Source organism: Podarcis muralis, chromosome 11 (assembly GCF_964188315.1).
Source record: "Podarcis muralis chromosome 11, rPodMur119.hap1.1, whole genome shotgun sequence".
In the NCBI taxonomy this organism is placed as follows: domain Eukaryota; kingdom Metazoa; phylum Chordata; class Lepidosauria; order Squamata; family Lacertidae; genus Podarcis; species Podarcis muralis.
The window spans coordinates 2,423,974-2,442,180 of NC_135665.1; the positions used below are offsets into that span (position 1 = coordinate 2,423,974).

An 18,207-nucleotide genomic window follows, 5' to 3' on the forward strand; every position below is an offset into this window, starting at 1 on the left:
CAGAGCAATTTCACATTAAGATACATAGGGGTTAAACAGAGGAAGAAACCAGTAACTGCCTGAGTATTCTTGCACTTTCAAAGTTCCTGCAACATCGTGATACACTTTGTGCTTTGACGCTGTTTACAAAAAGCCTCTTCATTTACAAGAATCCATTGTGTTTGTTACAAACTCTCTTTGAAAAGAAGAGTTTCAGCCTAACTTCACCATCACACTCATTCTTTGGAAGCTTCCTGGCTGTCAACAAGTTTGGTCGCTGTTATTGCAACTGGCAATTTTCGTCCAAGATTGCAGCTTCTCTTCCTTCTCTGTTCCCCTTTTAGCCATTAGCTAAAATGTGAAGTCCCCAAAGGGTCTTAGCACATTAAAACTGTTGACAGAATCTTGGCAGTTAATTGGCAGTAACAAACTCATCAGGATACTGTTGGGAATGCAATGATTTAGGAAGCTTTAACTGTGAGGTCCGCAGCTGACTCTCAGCATAGAGGCCAGGGAGAGGCCAGGGAGGCAGCTTGCAATGTCTCTGCTTCAGGGGTCTTGCAAAATAAAATATTATGTTTCATCTGTTATTTAAACAAATAGATAAATTAACATCTAAGGCTTCATAACTGTGCAGCTCAGATCCCAGGATGAGCCCAAATATGGTTCTGAAAGCAGGAGGAATTGGGATTTCATGAACTGTGCAATCTCAACATTTCTTCCTGGAGTTGCGGGGGATGGCGGAACTAATCTCTGACTGTGTACACACCACACCTTGAAAGCACCTTCTCTCTCCCTCCCAAGAAGTGTTGGGAAGTGTTTGCCCCTCACAGAGCTACAATTCTCAACACATTTAACAAACTACAGTTCCCAGGCTTATATGGAGGAAGATGTGCTTTAAATATATGGTGTGCATGTAGCCTTTCTCCCATCTTGCAGGCACACATATTATTCAAGTTCCCTTAGGTAGGTAAGACAGATAAGCTGTTCTTATTTTATTTTATTCTGTTTTGTTTCTGTTTTTTTAAAAGTACAAGAGACTGGGGTGCTCAACAAAGTGACATCTTACACACATTTATGAAGTTTGTGGAATGCTCTCTGGGGCGGGGGGGGGGGGGCTTGCCTGTCCCCTTCCCTGTGCCTTTAGGTGTTGGGTGAAAACAATCCTCTTCAGCCAGGCCTTTGGCTGATGGACATTCTCTGTGAAATGTGTTTGTGGTATTCTGGGTTTGTGTCGTTTTGCTTCTTGTTTTCATTATGTATTTTATGCTTTAATATTGTATTTTTATGCTGTGAAGCACTCAGAGATCTTTGGATGAAGGGCAGTATACAAATTTTTAATAATAATCATGTGAATTGTTTACAGCTGAATCATGTATCACAGAGCACGTAGTAAACTCTTGGCATAGCCTAATCCTTGGTTATGTTAATATAGTCAGCAACATCAAGGGAGTGCTTTGCATACAAGCGATTGTACTGCCATGTTACCTTCTTCACAGAGAACGCTCGGAGTAAACCTGTGGTTGCTGCTACCAAGGTCTTTCTCTTGGCTTCAGTTCTCAGGGTGGCTGTTCTTGGGATTGCTAGAGATATCTGGTACTGTACCTTGTAGCTTGGCCTGCAAACAAACTAGCAGGAGCCCAGTCAGATACCAAGCTTCAGACCCGTTCCTTTCTGAGGAATTATTTCCATTCTGCTGCTGGCTGGGCTAAATAGTTTACCCCTTAAAATGGATTAATTTCTACATTTTGCTCCCTATATCCAGTTTGTCTGGTATCATTGTGCAGAACTCTAATGATGCTTGAATATTTCCTTTAAGGGGCAATGGGTTACATGTGGTTCACAATTTTTGTGCCTGACATAAGAAATAATGAAGTTTTGCAGCATCTTTGGGGAATGGATGTTGCTTGCATTTTAATTTTGAGCTATTAATTTTTACACCCTTCTGTTGTTTAGCTTAGGCACTTTAGAAATGTACATTCATTTAAATAAATCAACGCATGAGCAGGGAAGAGTTAATAGCAAATTTTGGGGGCTGTGTGCTGAACCATAAATAAAGAGCCAGTGTCACGTAGTGCCTCGGGTGCTGGACTCGGACTAACACCTGAGAGACCAGAGTTCAAATCCTGACTCAGCCATGAAGCTTTCTGGGTAACTTTGAATCAGTCACTGTCACTCAGCCAAACCTACCGCACAGGACTGTTGTAAGACGAGGGAGAGGAAATGTATGCCACATTGAGCTCCTTCGGGGAAATGTGGGACAGAAATGTAAGAATAGGTACACTAAATAAGTATTTGATTTGGACCACACACAGATGATGGTAAACAACTGCTTTAATAACAGGCTTCTGTGAAGACCTGCAGCAGGATTCCTCCTAGGCCAGGGATGAGGAGCCTGTTGCCCTCAGGTTTTGTTGAACTCCAACTCCTATCAGTCTCAGCCAATGGGCAAGGATGATGGGAGCTGTAGCCCAACAAGATCAGGAGAGCTGCAGGCTTTCCATCCCTGCCCAGGCAAAGGGAACAGAGAATGGGGAGGCTGGAGGTTGGAGATTGGATTCAACAGGGCATGCAACAGTTAATTCACTGTTGAGCACTCAGGATAGGTGGGAAACTTTGCCAGGAATAGACTCTTGCCTCCTGGAGTGTAAGTGACCTTTGCAGACACTCGCCTTTGTCTCAAGAGTTTATGTATTTGCCGAGTCCTTACTCTGTCCACTATATTTATTCTCTCTTTTGCATGCACATGCGCGCACACACACACTCTAACAAAGGCTGCATTCACACAGCAGTTTATTCCATTTCCTCAGCATTTCCCTAACTTTTAATTTCTGTATTATATTTCAACTTTCACATGACATAAAAGCCACTTCAGGAAAACTAATGGAATACAACACTCATCTCCATGTTATTCGATTCCACAAAAAATCAATTTACAGCCCCCTTAACCCTCAAAACCGTGGGAGTAAAGTGATAAAATTCGGGGCCTGCTGTTTTCATGGGGGAACAGGAGGCTGTGTGTGTGGAATAATAATAATAATAATAATAATAATAATAATAATAATAATAATAATAATAATAAATTTTATTTATATCCCGCCCTCCCCAGCCAAAGCCGGGCTCAGGGCGGCTAACAACAATAAAACAGTACAAAAGTACAGCACAAACAACACTCTAAAATCATTCATTATAAAATTAATTCAAATCAAGCCACTGGCAACCATTGGGCCAGAGCTCCGCGAAGATTGCCGAGGGAGGGAGTCAGGCTGTGCCCTGGCCAAAGGCCTGGTGGAACAACTCTGTCTTGCAGGCCCTGCGGAAAGATGTCAAATCCCGCAGGGCCCTAGTCTCTTGTGACAGAGTGTTCCACCAGATCGGGGCCACGGCCGAAAAAGCCCTGGCTCTCGTTGAGGCCAGCCTAACCTCTTTGTGGCCAGGGACCTTCAAGATGTTTTTATTTGAAGACCGTAAGTTCCTCTGTGGGGCATACCAGGAGAGGCGGTCCCGTAGGTACGAGGGTCTTAGGTCGTATAGGGCTTTAAAGGTTAAAACCAGCACCTTAAACCTGATCCTGTACTCCACCGGGAGCCAGTGCAGCTGGTATAGCACCGGGTGAATGTGGTCTCGCAGCGAAGACCCCTTAAGGAGTCTCGCTGCAGCATTCTGCACCTGCCGGAGTTTCTGGGTCCGTCTCAAGGGCAGCCCCACATAGAGCGAGTTACAATAATCCAGTCTGGAGGTGACCATCGCATGGATCACAGTGGCTAGGTCAGGGCGAGAGAGGTAAGGAGCCAACTGCTTAGCTTGGCGGAGATGGGAAAGCGCCGCCTTTGTTATAGCTGCAATCTGCGCCTCCATGGAGAGGGATGTATCGAAGATTACACCCAAACTCTTAACGGACGGTGCTGGCACTAATTGCGCCCCCGCAAGAGATGGGAGTTGCCCCCCCAATCCCATATCGTCCCGTCCCAGCCACAGGACCTCTGTCTTCGAAGGATTTAGCTTCAACCGGCTCCCATCCAGCCACAGCTTCCAAGCATCTGATCAGTGTGTCTGGGGCCGAGTCAGGATGGCCATCCATCAACAGATAGAGTTGGGTGTCATCAGCATACTGATGGCAGCCCAGCCCAAAACTCCGGACAAGCTGGGCGAGGGGGCGCATAAAGATGTTGAAAAGCATCGGGGAGAGTATCGCACCCTGAGGTACTCCACACACCAAGGAGTGGCGCGATGACAATTCCCCCCCAAGCGCCACCCTCTGTCCCCGACCAGAGAGAAACGAGCACAGCCATTGAAGGACTGTGCCCTGGATCCCCACGTCGGCAAGGCGGTGGTCCAGGAGTTCATGATCGACCATGTCGAAAGCTGCTGACAGATCTAGAAGAATCAGCAGCCCCGACCCGCCTCAATCCAGCTGTCTACGAAGATCATCTGTTAGGGCAACCAGAGCCATCTCGGTCCCATGACCAGCGCGGAAGCCGGACTGGAATGGATCCAGAGCCGATGTTTCATCCAGAAACCTACCAAGCTGTTCAGCAACCGCTCTCTCAATCACCCAGGAACGGAAGATTCGAAACCGGGCGGTAATTGGATAGATCTAAAGGATCTAATGATGTTTTCTTTAAGGTGCACCACTGCCTCCTTCAGTTCCCCTGGGAATATCCTGGTGCCAAGGGACAAATTGATGATATCCCCCAGGAGGGCCCGCACCTTGTCTGGACACGCTCTAATCAGCCAAGACGGGCACGGGTCGAGAGGACGGGTGGTGGGCTTTCCAGCTCGGAGGAGTCTGTCCACATCGGCTGGAGATATCTGGTCAAAGTGGTCCAATACTGGACCCAAGGACAGTCAAGGGGCCTCCAGTTCCTTTATTGTATCCAAATTGGGCAGGGAGGTCATGGCGGAGCAACAAGACCTTCTCCGCAAAAAAGCTCGCAAATGCCTCACAGCTGTGTGCCAAATTGTTATTTAAATTTGGCTGTCCCTCAAGGGACGTTAAAGACCTGATTATACTAAATAATTGCACCGGGTGAGAGCTAGCGGATGCAATGGAGGCCGAGAAGTAAGACTTCTTAGCAGCCTTCACCTCCATCTCATAGGTTTTCATAAAAGCCCTATAAGATGTTCTTGAGGCTCCGTCACGGGCACCCCGCCATACTCGCTCTAGCCGTCTGAGGTCCCGCTTCATTTTCCGGAGCTCCTCGGTAAACCAGGGAGCCCGGTTTCTGTGGGGTCGCAGAGGGCGCTTAGGTGCGATCTCATCAATGGCTGCCAGGAGCTAGATATTCCAGCCCTCAACAAGCTAAGTCAATGAGTCGCCAGGGGGAGCAAGGTCCCGCAAGGCTTGATGGAATCTATCAGGGTCCATCTGCCTCTGCGGGCGAGCCTAAATCGGCTCGCCACCTAAGCAGGGTGGGGGTGGAAAGTCAATCCTGGCTTTCAGAGTGTAGTGATCAGACCATGGCACCTTCATCGAAGGAGACATGATCACATCTATACCTACGCCAAAGATCAAATCCAGCGTGTGGCCTGCTTGACGTGTGGGGCCCGAAACAAACTGGGAGAGCCCTAGTGTTGCCATGGAAGACACCAGGTCCAGAGCCTGTGAGGAGGGAGTGGCATCAGCATGGATGTTGAAGTCCCCCAATACCAATAGGTTAGGGAACTCCAAGGCCCAGCTGGCCACCGCCTCCAATAGGCCTGACAGGGTGGCTGCTGGTGCGCTAGGTGGCCAGTACACCAGCCAAACAGCCAAGCTCTTCTCGGAGCCCCACACTAGGCCAACACATTCAATGCCGGGGATCGATGGCGATGGTAGAGCCCTGAAAGAACAGTCTTCTCGGATTAATAATGCCACCCCTCCCCCCCGGCCCACAGTCCGCAACTGGTGGAGGACGGAGAAACCCGGGGGCGCCATCTCTCGTAAGGTAACTGTTTCCCCATCGCACACCCAGGTCTCCGTCACACAAGCCAGGTCGACCCCCTGTGAGGTGAAGAAATCTCGCAGGGTGGCGGTTTTGTTGCCTATAGACCTGGCATTGCACAGCACCAGTGACGGAGGTGAGTAATCCTTGCTCACCCTACCCTCGTCCCTCGGGATGGAGCGCAGATTGGAAGGGGTACAAGCGTATCCATATCTCGATCCCCTTCGCTCATAACATCTGCCCCCACCGCCATACCTCCCTCGCCCCTACACAGTAGCAATCCCAAGCGTCATAGTAACCTCCATTGATGGCAATTAATGTTATTCTTTCGCAGCCTAAAACAATAAAACCTTAAAACAATAAAAACAAAAACAAAAACAACCCAGAAATAAACAACCCAGAATAAAACAATACAAATAAAAACTACAAAAAATTACAAATTCATCAAAATCTAACAAATTCCCAAGCCCACCCACACATCCATCCCACCCCCATATATAAAAAATCTAAAGGGAAAGGGAAATTTTAAAACATGTTAAAACATGTTAAAAAGAACTCTGCACCCTTTCGGGTCCTCCTGGGCAGTAGCAGCATCAGTGGCAACAACCGTCCTTGTGAGGCCCCACCCTGGGCCAGATAGTAAGTGGCAGGAGCAGTCCTTGTGAGGCCTGTCAGGCCCTCCCTGGACCAGGTGGTAAGTGGCAAGAAGGAGCAGGGCCCTCAGGCACTCACACAGGGGAGTCCTCCTGGGCAGCAGAGCAGTCCTTGTGAGGCTTCAGGCCCCGCCCCAGGCCAGATGGTAAGTGGCAAGAGCAGGGCCCTCAGGCACTCACACAGGAGAGTCCTCCTGGGCAGCAGAGCGCAGCAGTCCCTGTGAGGCTTCAGGCCCCGCCCTGGGCCGGGTAGATGGTAAGCAGCAAGAGCAGGGCCCTCAGACACTCACACAGGAGAGTCCTCCTGGGCAGCAGAGTGTAGCAGTCCCTGTGAGGCTTCAGGCCCCGCCCTGGGCCAGATGGTGAGTGGCAGGAAGAAGCAGGGCCCTCAGGCACTCACACAGGGGAGTCCTCCTGGGCAGCAGAGCAGTCCTGTTGAGGCTTCAGGCCCCGCCCCAGTCCAGATGGTAAGTGACAAGAGCAGGGCCCTCAGGCACTCACACAGGGAAGAAGTGGGGGATGGGAAGCTGACCAATTGCATTTGTTGTGTCACACCAGGCCCACTGGTATAAATGAAGGTTAGCATGACCTGTTCATAGAGTGGTCAAAAAGCCATAGTGCCAAAACATAGCAGGTACTGCAGCGTGAAAGGAACATAGGAAAACTGATGCAAGTGGCGGAGGAAGGGGTGGGTGGGAGGCGGGCCGTCCCAGGTGCCATCTCTGAGGGGGGTGACAAGGCTCCCCGCGGGGGGCTTGCCCCGCTGCCATCGCACCGCTGCAGCCGCGTGCGGAGGATCCTCTGCTTGCGGCTGCAGCGGTGGTGGAGGGATCCCGCCATCATCCGTATGACACCGTACAGCACCGTTGGCAAACTGGACTACGTATGGTCACATGTGCCGTACATAGCAGCGCATGCATGCACCGTATACAGCGGCGCGCACACATGCACTGTACGTAGCAGCTTTGCGCATGCAGTGTACATATGACGCATGCACATGCCCCGCCGGCCGGTTTGCCCCGCCCCCTGACAGCCCACAACGGGTGCTGGTTCTCCTTCCTTTGCCCTGAATATTCCCCAAAGGCAAGCAGAATCAAGAACATTAACTGGATTGATGTATGAGTATGCCACCAATACTCCAAGTTACTTGTAGATACTACTGACTTCCTGAGGAAAGGACAATCCATTGGCAACCTCCCAGAGAATACCATCCCAGTTAACATGGATTTTGAGGCCCTTACAAAAATAATACAAAGATGAAACACCATCCTGTTTGGTGCTCCAGGGCATCTAACCACCAAACTCTGCCACTTCCCACTTACCCACAATTACTTCCATTCTGTAAAACAAACAGGCCAGTCTCTGTGCAAAGTAATGCACAGGACACAAAGCAGACCCCAGCCATGTTCCTTGCTCTTCCTAGGGCACATGGGACTAGCCTGCCCATCTTCAACCCTGAGAAGCACCCATTTATGTCTGCCAAACTGCACGAGTCAAATCACAGGCAAACACATTTTAGGGGTGTTACATATTTAAAAAGAAAGCTTGCTCCTGAACTTGGGAGGACCATCATTTCAATAAAATTATACTGGCCCAGCTGAAACTGTCAGTACTCCCTTTGTCCCCCTTTCTGGCTGCACCAGAACCTGCAACCTGAGTGACAGGCTTCCAAACAGTGTTGATAAAAGCAAACTGCCCCAAAGCAAGCTGCCCATTGGTGTTTAAAATGAGAATTGTTTGGGACTTCCGGGTTAGCGCCATCGACTAATGGCGGATTCCCTCCGAGCTCCGGAGGGAATCGGCTCTATAGGAGACGGGTCCAGCTGCGGCGGCGACGCAGGGACCCTCAGAAACCACAGGCGCTGAAGCCTGTGGACCTGGTGACTTGGCGGGCACCATTTGCGCCCCCTGACCCGCGAAGGAGCCTTTTTAAAGGCTTCGGAACGGGGGACGGGGAGCGGCGCGGTGCTGAGAGTCGACTGCTTCTCCTACGGAGTGAAGCCGCATGCCATGGTCGGAGAGCGCTGACTTCTTCCTTTGAATATTTGGACTAAAAGTAACAACCCGTGAGTAATACGGAAATCGGATTTATAAAAGGAAAAATTTTTGTTTGGATTAGGCACGATCGGGGAAGGCGCAAAGAGGAAGTCCGTCTCCCCGCCTTGTAAACAACTTAAAGCAAGGACTAGATAACTAAGGTCGAGAGAACACCATCTTCTTTAGTGGATAAAAGTTATTAATTTCATGTTTTGGCAGTACAAGCAATCTTGTTGGAGGATAAGAGTTAATTTTGAGAGCTGAAGTGTTACCCCCCCCCCCAAGACCCGGGAGTGATCCGTGAGAGAGCCTGTTGAGGAGATATAGAAGATTTTGACAGCTGTCAAACTAGCTGTCAAAGCTGGGGGGAAAAGAGAACTTTGTTTCTGTTGTCTTTGCTGGTTATATTTGTTACAATTTGGTTATAAACTGTTGAAAGCAAAGAAGAACTGAAACAAGTTAACTTGACTTTTGGGTTGGAAGTGGAAGGAATACTATGTAACCAGAATCCCTCTAGAGGGGGTTCAGGGACATTACAAGAATGGCTGCAGGTGGAAAAATACAGGCTGAACTGGACAGGGTCTTTTTTCTCTTGGGAAAGTTACAAGGTCAAAGTGATGTTTTGGCTACAAGTGTTACAACCCTGAAGGCAACAGTAAATAAACTCAATGAAGCTGGAAAGGACTTGACTCAAAAAGCCCATGCAGCTGAACAAGAAAAGAAATCTGAGAAATTTGAGAAAGTCGAGAAAGGCATACATGCTGATCTGGAGGGAAAGGAAGGAGGAGCTGCAATGTTGTAGATGACAAAGGAGAGCCAGAGGCCTGTCAAGATGGATACAAAGGAAAATAAGAACTGGATGATGAAAATCTGGTTTGAATTGGAGAATGAAGAATGGAGAGATCTCCTTATGTGGAGATCTGAAGACCTATGGATTACAAATTTGATCAAGGTGGAAGCTGGAGCTTTTGGGACATTTGGACTTAAAAGGATTAAGAAACAAGATTTGAGCTCCACTTTTAAATATGGAGGTCTGGCTGGAAGAAAAATGGACATTATTGGGGCAGAGCTTCTCCGAGATTTGGTGTTTGATATAAAGGACTATCAAAAAAACCGGCAGAGAGGAACTGAGAGAGAATTAAGAGCCTCGGACGTGAGGTCTCCAGGCTGATAGCAGATAGACTGATGGACATTCATTGGGGATCGAAACTGGGAAAGGGGGGGTGGGGTTTGGGTGTATAACTATATTCTGATTCTTTTTATTTTGTTTTGTTAGGAGTATAAAAATGGGGAATTCGTGGAAGGGAATTGGGGTCGACCTTAGAAAAAGATTCTAAGAATGGGTACTGATGTATAAAGATTGATGTTTTTAAGTTAAAATTGGTTATATAAAATGAACTAAATATAATAATGAACTAAATATAATAAGGTCAAAAATTGGGGACAAGAACTTGTTGAACTAATAATTGGAATTGGAATACAAGAAGGGGAGGTGTGGGGAAGTCATGGAAATATGTTAATGAAAATAAGGATTGTAAACGGTGAATGTTTTTTATTTTTTGTTGTTTTTTGTTTTTTTTCTGGTTTTTTTTGAAAATTTCAATAAATATTTTTTTAAAAAAATAAAAATAAATAAAATGAGAATTGTTTGTGTATAGGGGGAAGGCATTGCTGCAGACCTGTGCTGCCAGCCACAGCGGAGCTCAGTGGAGGAAGAAGCCAGCTAACCAGCCAATTCTCAGGGGGGTACTTGCCTGGAGGCAGAGTCCCTATGCAAGGTCCAGCTTAGTCCTAAGGTCAGGAGTGTCTCAGTTCATGTAGTCAGATGATCCGAGGGTCAAGAAAGTCGAGGGTCCAAGGTCACAAGAAGCAGCAAGGTCTGGCCAGGAACAACGAATGTTGTTTCCAACAACGAACTGAGGCCAGAAACCTTGCTTAAGAAAGCTGGAGCCAGCTGGTTCTCATCAGGAGCAAGAAGGCTGATCAGCAGCGAGTCACTTCACCGTCTGCTCCTTCAGGCTGCTGCTCAGCAGGTGAAGCCGACTCCTGGCCCATGACAGGCATCATTTATTTTTAAAATTATTTAAAAATTAGTCAAGTGTGTGTGTGTGTGTGTGTGAGAGAGAGAGAGAGAGAGAGAGAGAGAGAGAGAGAGAGAGAGAGAGAGAGAGAGTAATGTAGTGTACTTGTATTAGGCATAGGTCAGTCTCATTTTGCTAAGCAAGAAAAGAGGATGGAATAAGCAGGAAAGGGAATTACTCTAACCCATAGCTAAGTGTAAGTGGTTTTGCTCCAAAACAAACATCTTTGCCTTGTAAGCCCTCACTGGGTAAGTGGGAAACAATGTGGGTATCTATAGAATCCTGCACTCACCAGCAGTCACTTGAATACTTTGTTCTGCTCTACATTTTATTGCACCCCATAAACAGCATCTGTTAGCACGTGCTCATTAATGTTTGTTTAACTTACTAACCTTGGTTTTGAAGGAGACTCATGTGTAACTTTTAACAAAGGTGTCATGAAATCTCCTGTGCTTGCTTTTAAATGGTTCACATTAATTATGTAGGTCTGGCAGGCAAATGTGTAGCACACTGCAAGACCATTGAAAGCAAGACCAAGGAATCAATGTTTTCTAAAATCAATAGTGCTATTTATTCTTATTGCCTGGCTGCCGTCAAATCAAGCCTAATGTGACACTTAACAAACTCCCTATTCAAGACAGAAAACGCTAACAGGCTTGTCTCCTGGCTCTGACAGAAAGCTCAACATCTACAACATTAGATTGCTTTATTGTGTTAATTGGCTCTGGAGGTGTGTGGGATAAATTTCTGGCATTTACTATTCACGCTTTTCATTACAGCCTCCCTTGAGGATGCTGTGACTGCATGTAATGGGTGCATAGTCAGAGTGCGCATGTGTGCTCCTGCACACATGCAAGAATGATGGAAAATGGATCTTCCACATCCCACTTGAGCTTCTTTAGTATATAACTTGGGCATATAAATTTGCAATGCCCAAAGGTAAAAAAAAGCTGTCAGAGTGGATAAAAATCACTATTTTTTAAAAAAAGAAAATGCAGAGGTAGTAAGTATATTTTATTTACTTACTATTACTTACTTACTATTTTATAGTCTGGTTTAAAGTGGAGTTTAATGTGGAATTTGTTTAGCTTCACATAAACTCTTAAAACTGAATTCATGACATGGTAACACAAAGACCTAATGTGTGCCTTTCTATGTAAAATATCACATTGTGGAGAATAAAATGTTTTTGACATTAACCTTAAATATGCCACAAGAGCTCACATAGTGGGTTTATGTCAATATTTATATCAAGGAAATAGCATGGATACGTCCCACTTCATGAAGAAACATTCTGCACAGTAACTACCAGGCTTTGCTCCCATAAAGTTCTGGGCACTTATTATTTCACAATCCAGCACACTCATAGGTATGTCTTCTCAGATGTATGTAAGCCCTACTGAGGTCAAGGAAACTTACTCCTAGGAAAGTGGGCACAGGATTGGAAGTCTGTCTTCAGACAGAGCCACTGACCTTCCTTTCATGTGTAGGAGGGGACCAGCCAAAGTGAATCTTGTAACCCGGGGGGGGGGACACTTTTGGTCCTCCAGATTTTGCTGAAGTGCAGCTCCCATCATCCCTGTCCATTGGCCATGCTGGCTGGAGGGAGCATGAGCTGGGCAACATTGGGGGTGCCAAAGCTTCCTCACACCTTCCATAACTTCACAAATACCCCTTTGTCGCTGAGGAGATACATGGCAAAAGCACATGAGCTGCTTGATCAGGGTTTTGGATTGAGCTCCTGAGTGGTCTGTTTCATTGCAACAAACTATAGAATCATAGAATCATAGAATCATAGAGTTGGAAGAGACCACAAGGGCCATCGAGTCCAACCCCCTGCCAAGCAGGAAACACCATCAGAGCACTCCTGACATATGGTTGTCAAGCCTCTGCTTAAAGACCTCCAAAGACGGAGACTCCACCACACTCCTTGCCAGCAAATTCCACTGTCGAACAGCTCTTACTGTCAGGAAGTTCTTCCTAATGTTTAGGTGGAATCTTCTTTCTTGTAGTTTGGATCCATTGCTCCGTGTCCGCTTCTCTGGAGCAGCAGAAAACAACCTTTCTCCCTCCTCTATGTGACATCCTTTTATATATTTAAACATGGCTATCATATCACCCCTTAACCTCCTCTTCTCCAGGCTAAACATGCCCAGCTCCCTTAGCCGTTCCTCATAAGGCATCGTTTCCAGGCCTTTGACCATTTTGGTTGCCCTCCTCTGGACACGTTCCAGTTTGTCAGTGTCCTTCTTGAACTGTGGTGCCCAAAACTGGACACAGTACTCCAGGTGAGGTCTGGCCAGAGAAGAATACAGTGGCACTATTACTTCCCTTGATCTAGATGCTATACTCCTATTGATGCAGCCCAGAATTGCATTGGCTTTTTTAGCTGCCGCGTCACACTGTTGGCTCATGTCAAGTTTGTGGTCAGCTATAGTGTTAGTTTTAATTGTTTCAAGCAAACAGTTGGTATCCGTTCTTTATCAGGTAATGCATAAATCACAAAACTAGCTTAAAACTCTTTTACCCTAGGTAATTTAAATATTTTGAAAAGGGGAAGTGCAGAGGGAAAACTTTAAAAGTGCCACTTACATAATATGAGATGGCCAGCAAAAATATGATGAAGAAATCAGATTAATCAGTACTTATTTCAACTTTTTATGGACTGACTTTTAGGGCAAAGTCCTCCCAAGGTCTCCCCAATCTTAACAATGATTTAAAACAGTAATTTAAAACATTTCAAATATGAGCACTACACTTATGTGACATCATCTTATTCTTTGCTTTTGAAACAGAGTGGTTGGTTTGCGGAGAAGGGAGGGGATAAAGAGGAAGTAAGGAAAAGATAGTAACTGGAGCAAGTTATGGAACTTCCTGAGAGGAAGCCAAAGTTTATCAGCAGGGGAAAGCTTAAGGATATCCTAAACAAAGAGGAGCACAAGCAGAAAAAGGCACACTGGTCAGTTAGATAGACCAGACTTTGTTAGTATTATGTCAGTAGCTTTCTGCACTGAAACTCTGCTCTAGATGCTTCTGTCCATAATTTCATCCTTCTGGAAGTGAAGGGAGCAAACATGATTGAAGATTTTATAAAACACCCCTTCCCAGTTATGGAAGAAGAAAATATTTCAGCATGGTGCACCCACTGATAATTAACCTGAGCTGATGTTTAACTGAACTTTTGATCTCTCATTGTGCTGCATGTAGTACTGTATAATGAAGGTCCTATTGCAGTTGCTGCAACCAGGGCTTTTTTCCCAAACAAAATGTTTAGGGGTCCTCTTATTTTCCTACTCATATTGAAATACTGCCCTTCAATGAGGCCAAACTTAGAATCACAAAATGTTTAGGAATCTGCGTACCCCCAGAAAAAAAAGCACTGGCTGCAACCAAACTCGCAATGTTTGAAAAGAAGAATTAATGTATGATGAGTCTGTTAAAAGCTATTAGCTATGACAGCTAAGCAAAGATTCCAGATTCAGAGATAGTACATACTGAAGATTAATGATTGGGAGTAGGCTAAGAGTTGGCGCCTTTGGGGGAGCTTCTTGTAGGCATCTGGCTAGCCATTGTGGAAAACAGATGCTGAACTAGATGAATCCAGAAGGACTCTTCTTATATACTTGTTCTTCTGTTTCTTGAATTTGAGTTTTTGGCTCACTCATTTCCCCTCCTTAGCAAAAAATCAAAGTTCTGCTACTACTTATGATGACATTGTATGCAGATTCATACAAAGCTTAGTAAGGATCAGGAACTGAGCTTTGTTAGGTGGGGGTGTCTAGTTTTGGATGCAACAGTCCCTATTCCCAGTCTTTTGATTGTCCGAAGTGCTTCTGTGCCAGCTGCTCCTGAGTGGTCTGGTGCCAACTGGCTTTTTGCAGAGGGCACAGGTGTCACTGAGAAAAGGGGACACACCATGCAGTCTTTAAACAAACTTTTAAAAACTGATGACTGATGTAGTATCACCAAGAGGTTGTGATGTCTTATAGAAGGGCAAACATTTCTTGAAGGAGGGGAGTGTGCGTACAATGCATCTCAGGTGAGATTCGCACTACAAGCTCTTATGGAACAATGTAAACCTGCAGACCTAACCCCACTTACCTGGAAGCAAGTCCCATTGCACCTTACATTTGTCCCTATTAAAATTCATTTTCTTAGCTTGGGCTCAGTTCTCCAATCTGTTAAGATCATTTTGAGTCCTGATTGTGTCTTCTGTAGCATTAGTTACCCCTCCCAGTTTGGTGTCATCTGCAAATTTGATGAGCATCCTCTCAATTCCTTCGTCAAAGTCGTTTTTTGGAGATGTTGAACAACAATGAGCCCAGGACAGAACCCTGTGGCACCCCACTTGTCACTTTTGACCAGGATGAAGAGGAACCAATGATATGTACTCTTTGGATTTTGTCACGTCAGCTAGCTACAAATCCACCTAATACTTCCCTTGCTCAACCCACATCTTACCATGGGGGACTTTGTCCAAAGCCGTACTGAAATCAAGATACACTATGTCCGCAGCATTCCTTGGAGCCATCAAGCTTGTAACTCCATCAAAAAAGAAAAGGAGATTCATCTGCCATGACTGATTTTTGAGAAGCCCCATGCTGGGTCTTAGAAATCACAGCATCCTTTTCTAAATGCTCACAGACCAGCTTGAACTAGGTTCTAGGACCTTTCCTGGTACAAGCTCACTGGATGGTAGTTACCTGGGTCTTCTTTCCCGCCCTCCACACAGAAGGCCTCTTGTGCTGTGGTCTGTTTCCTCTTCAGACCTGCCTTCACTTCTTCTAACCCAACCATGTGAGTGGGAGCCATGTGAGTCACCACATGGGAACTTTTGAAGAGGCTACTAAATATTTTCACTTAAACTTTCTTAATGCTCCTTCATCTAGTGAAGGGGAAAGCAAATGTATTCATTAAAATTTGTTTAGTAGACATGAACTATAACTGGATGAAGCTATCCAAGGTCCGGCTAACTAATCAACCTTGGGGTAAATTCATGCATTGTAATAGATAGCTTTCTGCCCGCCTCATCAGACGGCTCTTACTCATACATACCATGTGACTAACTAGTTTGTTAAGAAAATTCCCAAACCCGGATCCACGGGCGACTCTGGGTCATTTCTCTATGGTAGTCTATCTTAAGGTTTTTGTGTGTTATATGCCTACCACATTTTAAAACTTAAAATCCATTGTTCTATATTGTTTTAAATTCTTGTTTTGCTCTTGGGATTGTAGTTCCATTTGTGTTTTACGAGCTGGTCTCTGACCGTAATAATAAATTTCATTTCATTTACCATGTGAATAGAGAATGTCGTGGAAACAGGGAAATCTCTGCTTCTCTATGGGCCAATGAGGAGTTGTGGGTTCAGTGTTATAGGCCCAACTCTATATATCTCTGCCCCACAAGAAGTTAAACAGGCACTGTCCCTACAAAGTTTCAGATGCCAGGTCAAAACTTTATTTCAGGAGACCTTTGCATGCCGATTGCTTTTCATGAGTTTTATATTTTTGTGCGTTTGGGATCGTTAAATTCTGGAGGTTTAATTTATGTTTTAAGTTTATGTTTTATTGTTGTAAACCACTATTAGACCTGCATGTTGAAAAGTGGGATATAAACTTTTAAATAATAAAAAAAAGAACAGAAAATCTCATAGCCTGTTCCATCAGCTCCTAGGCTCTTATGTTCACTGTACATATACGCAAAGCACACGGTTCAGTTGGAAAGAAAGAAAGAAAATAAGTGACAAATTGTGACGTATAAACTGGCATCCACTGCAAACATATATGTATGTTTTTAAAGACTTTCAGCCAATCTAAAGGTAAGATTTTATGTTTTCTGATCCATCCTTCAAGATGACTGACACTTCCAATGTTCTCCTTTCGAAAATGCAAAAAAATATATATATATATATAAAATGAGTAGAAGACAAAAGGCTTTTTATAATAAAGGACAAACATTGAAATAACACCCCCTTACAAAAACTGTTTTTTAAACAAATACTTTAATTCTTTAATATTTTGTACAATCCAAAAGGTGCACAGATGGGCATTCAAGCATTCAGCGTAGGCAAATGTCCATATCAGAAACAGCAAAGTGATGTACTTTGGTAATAGTACACGTTAAAATTCCATAAAATAAATAAATTAGTTCACATTGTCTTCAGTGTGCATATGCACCTTAATTTCTACTGTGTTCTTGTAGCCTGCTTTAGAAGTTCCAAATCTTTCCGTCGGCTGGTATTTGCTCTGGCACAACTGTACTCTTCCAGCTGCAGAGGGATATACTTTTCCATCTGGCCCAGGCCCTGCCTTGCAGGACTGGTCAATAGCTTGATCCAAGATGGTTTGAAGTTCCCTCTGAAGCCAAAGAAGCCTATGCTCCCTGAAAGAGGAAAAATGTATGTTTCAGAACAGAATGCACATCATCAATAATGGGCAACGGATTCAACATTTAAAATGTTCTGTTCCAATATCATAGCAAACTTTGAAAATTTATCAACACTGAATATGAAACAGCAACTTGCACAGCATCTTTTGCATTCCATTTCTAGAAATGGAAAAGGCACATTTCAATATGTAAAAAGAAGAACACACCCTTGTTGTGAAGATTTGCTGGTTTTGCTGCTCCCAGGGTCATTAAAGCTTGAGAAATGTTAAGGTTTTTTATATTCCCTCTGGTGCTTAATACAACTATAGACCTGAGAGAAAGAAAATGAAGGGATAAGGTTGAAGGGGAGAGAATAACATTGATTTACTGCCACTAAAAAAGTATCGTTTCAAGTAGATATCTGTTGTAAGCTGCTTTGGAAAGGCAGCATATAAAATTGTTAAAATTGGTGACATCATATTCATAGAGCCGTAAATGTGGAACGTCAATATGACTAACACACTTTTGTACAATAAATTGCCATCTGGAGAAAGCAAACTTTTTTAGAAATAAAAATCATGCTTACTTTGCAAATGTCGAAATTTGCATATCCATAACAAATTAATCAGGTGTAGCACATTATACCTACATTTTGTTAAACATGGTAACAAAAAACAAGACCTCTAACAATCAATTTGTATGAATTTATACTGAATTATAATATCCATAATGCCTAACACATTTGTGACACAATTTAAGCAATCACAATCTCCTTCTTACTTCTTTTTCATTTGATAAAAAGATAATAATTTTCCATTTACATTTTCCTGGTTTTTCTTGGAAGAAAAAATGCTATTTTTTCTTCCCAGATGGGCGGGGGGGAGGGTAATGATACGCTTCTGCCGTGTGTGTGTGTGTGTGTGTGTGTGTGTGTGAGAGAGAGAGAGAGAGAGAGAGAGAGAGAGAGAAAGAAAGGAAGGAAGGAAGGAAGGAAGGAAGGAAGGAAGGAAGGAAGGAAGGAAGGAAGGAAGGAAGGAAGGAATCACACTGAAGTTAGGAAGGGATTGTTTTCACTTGCTTTCCAGAACAGTAGCTTTATTTGTCTGACTGTACCAGAAACATCCTCTGAATACTTATTTGAGAGTAAGCCCACCAAAACCAGTGGG

At 44.7% G+C, this 18,207-nt stretch overlaps 1 protein-coding gene across 5 annotated transcripts in view; it reads right to left on the bottom strand.

Moving 5' to 3' along the window:
* Positions 1-16,657: 16,657 nt before the first annotated feature.
* The window catches only part of CEMIP2 (cell migration inducing hyaluronidase 2), a 67,249-nt gene continuing 65,699 nt past the window's right edge, over positions 16,658-18,207 (bottom strand). For 4 of the 5 annotated variants that reach the window (XM_028748187.2, XM_077935951.1, XM_077935950.1 and 1 more), the window contains 2 exons: positions 17,269-17,372; positions 16,658-17,056 (listed from right to left, as the gene is read on the bottom strand). In XM_028748187.2, the coding sequence (XP_028604020.2) occupies positions 16,860-17,056; positions 17,269-17,372 (301 nt within the window). In that variant the 3' untranslated portion in view covers positions 16,658-16,859. The remainder of the gene's footprint in view (positions 17,057-17,268; positions 17,373-18,207) is intronic. The other variant, XM_077935953.1, reaches the window with a different exon arrangement.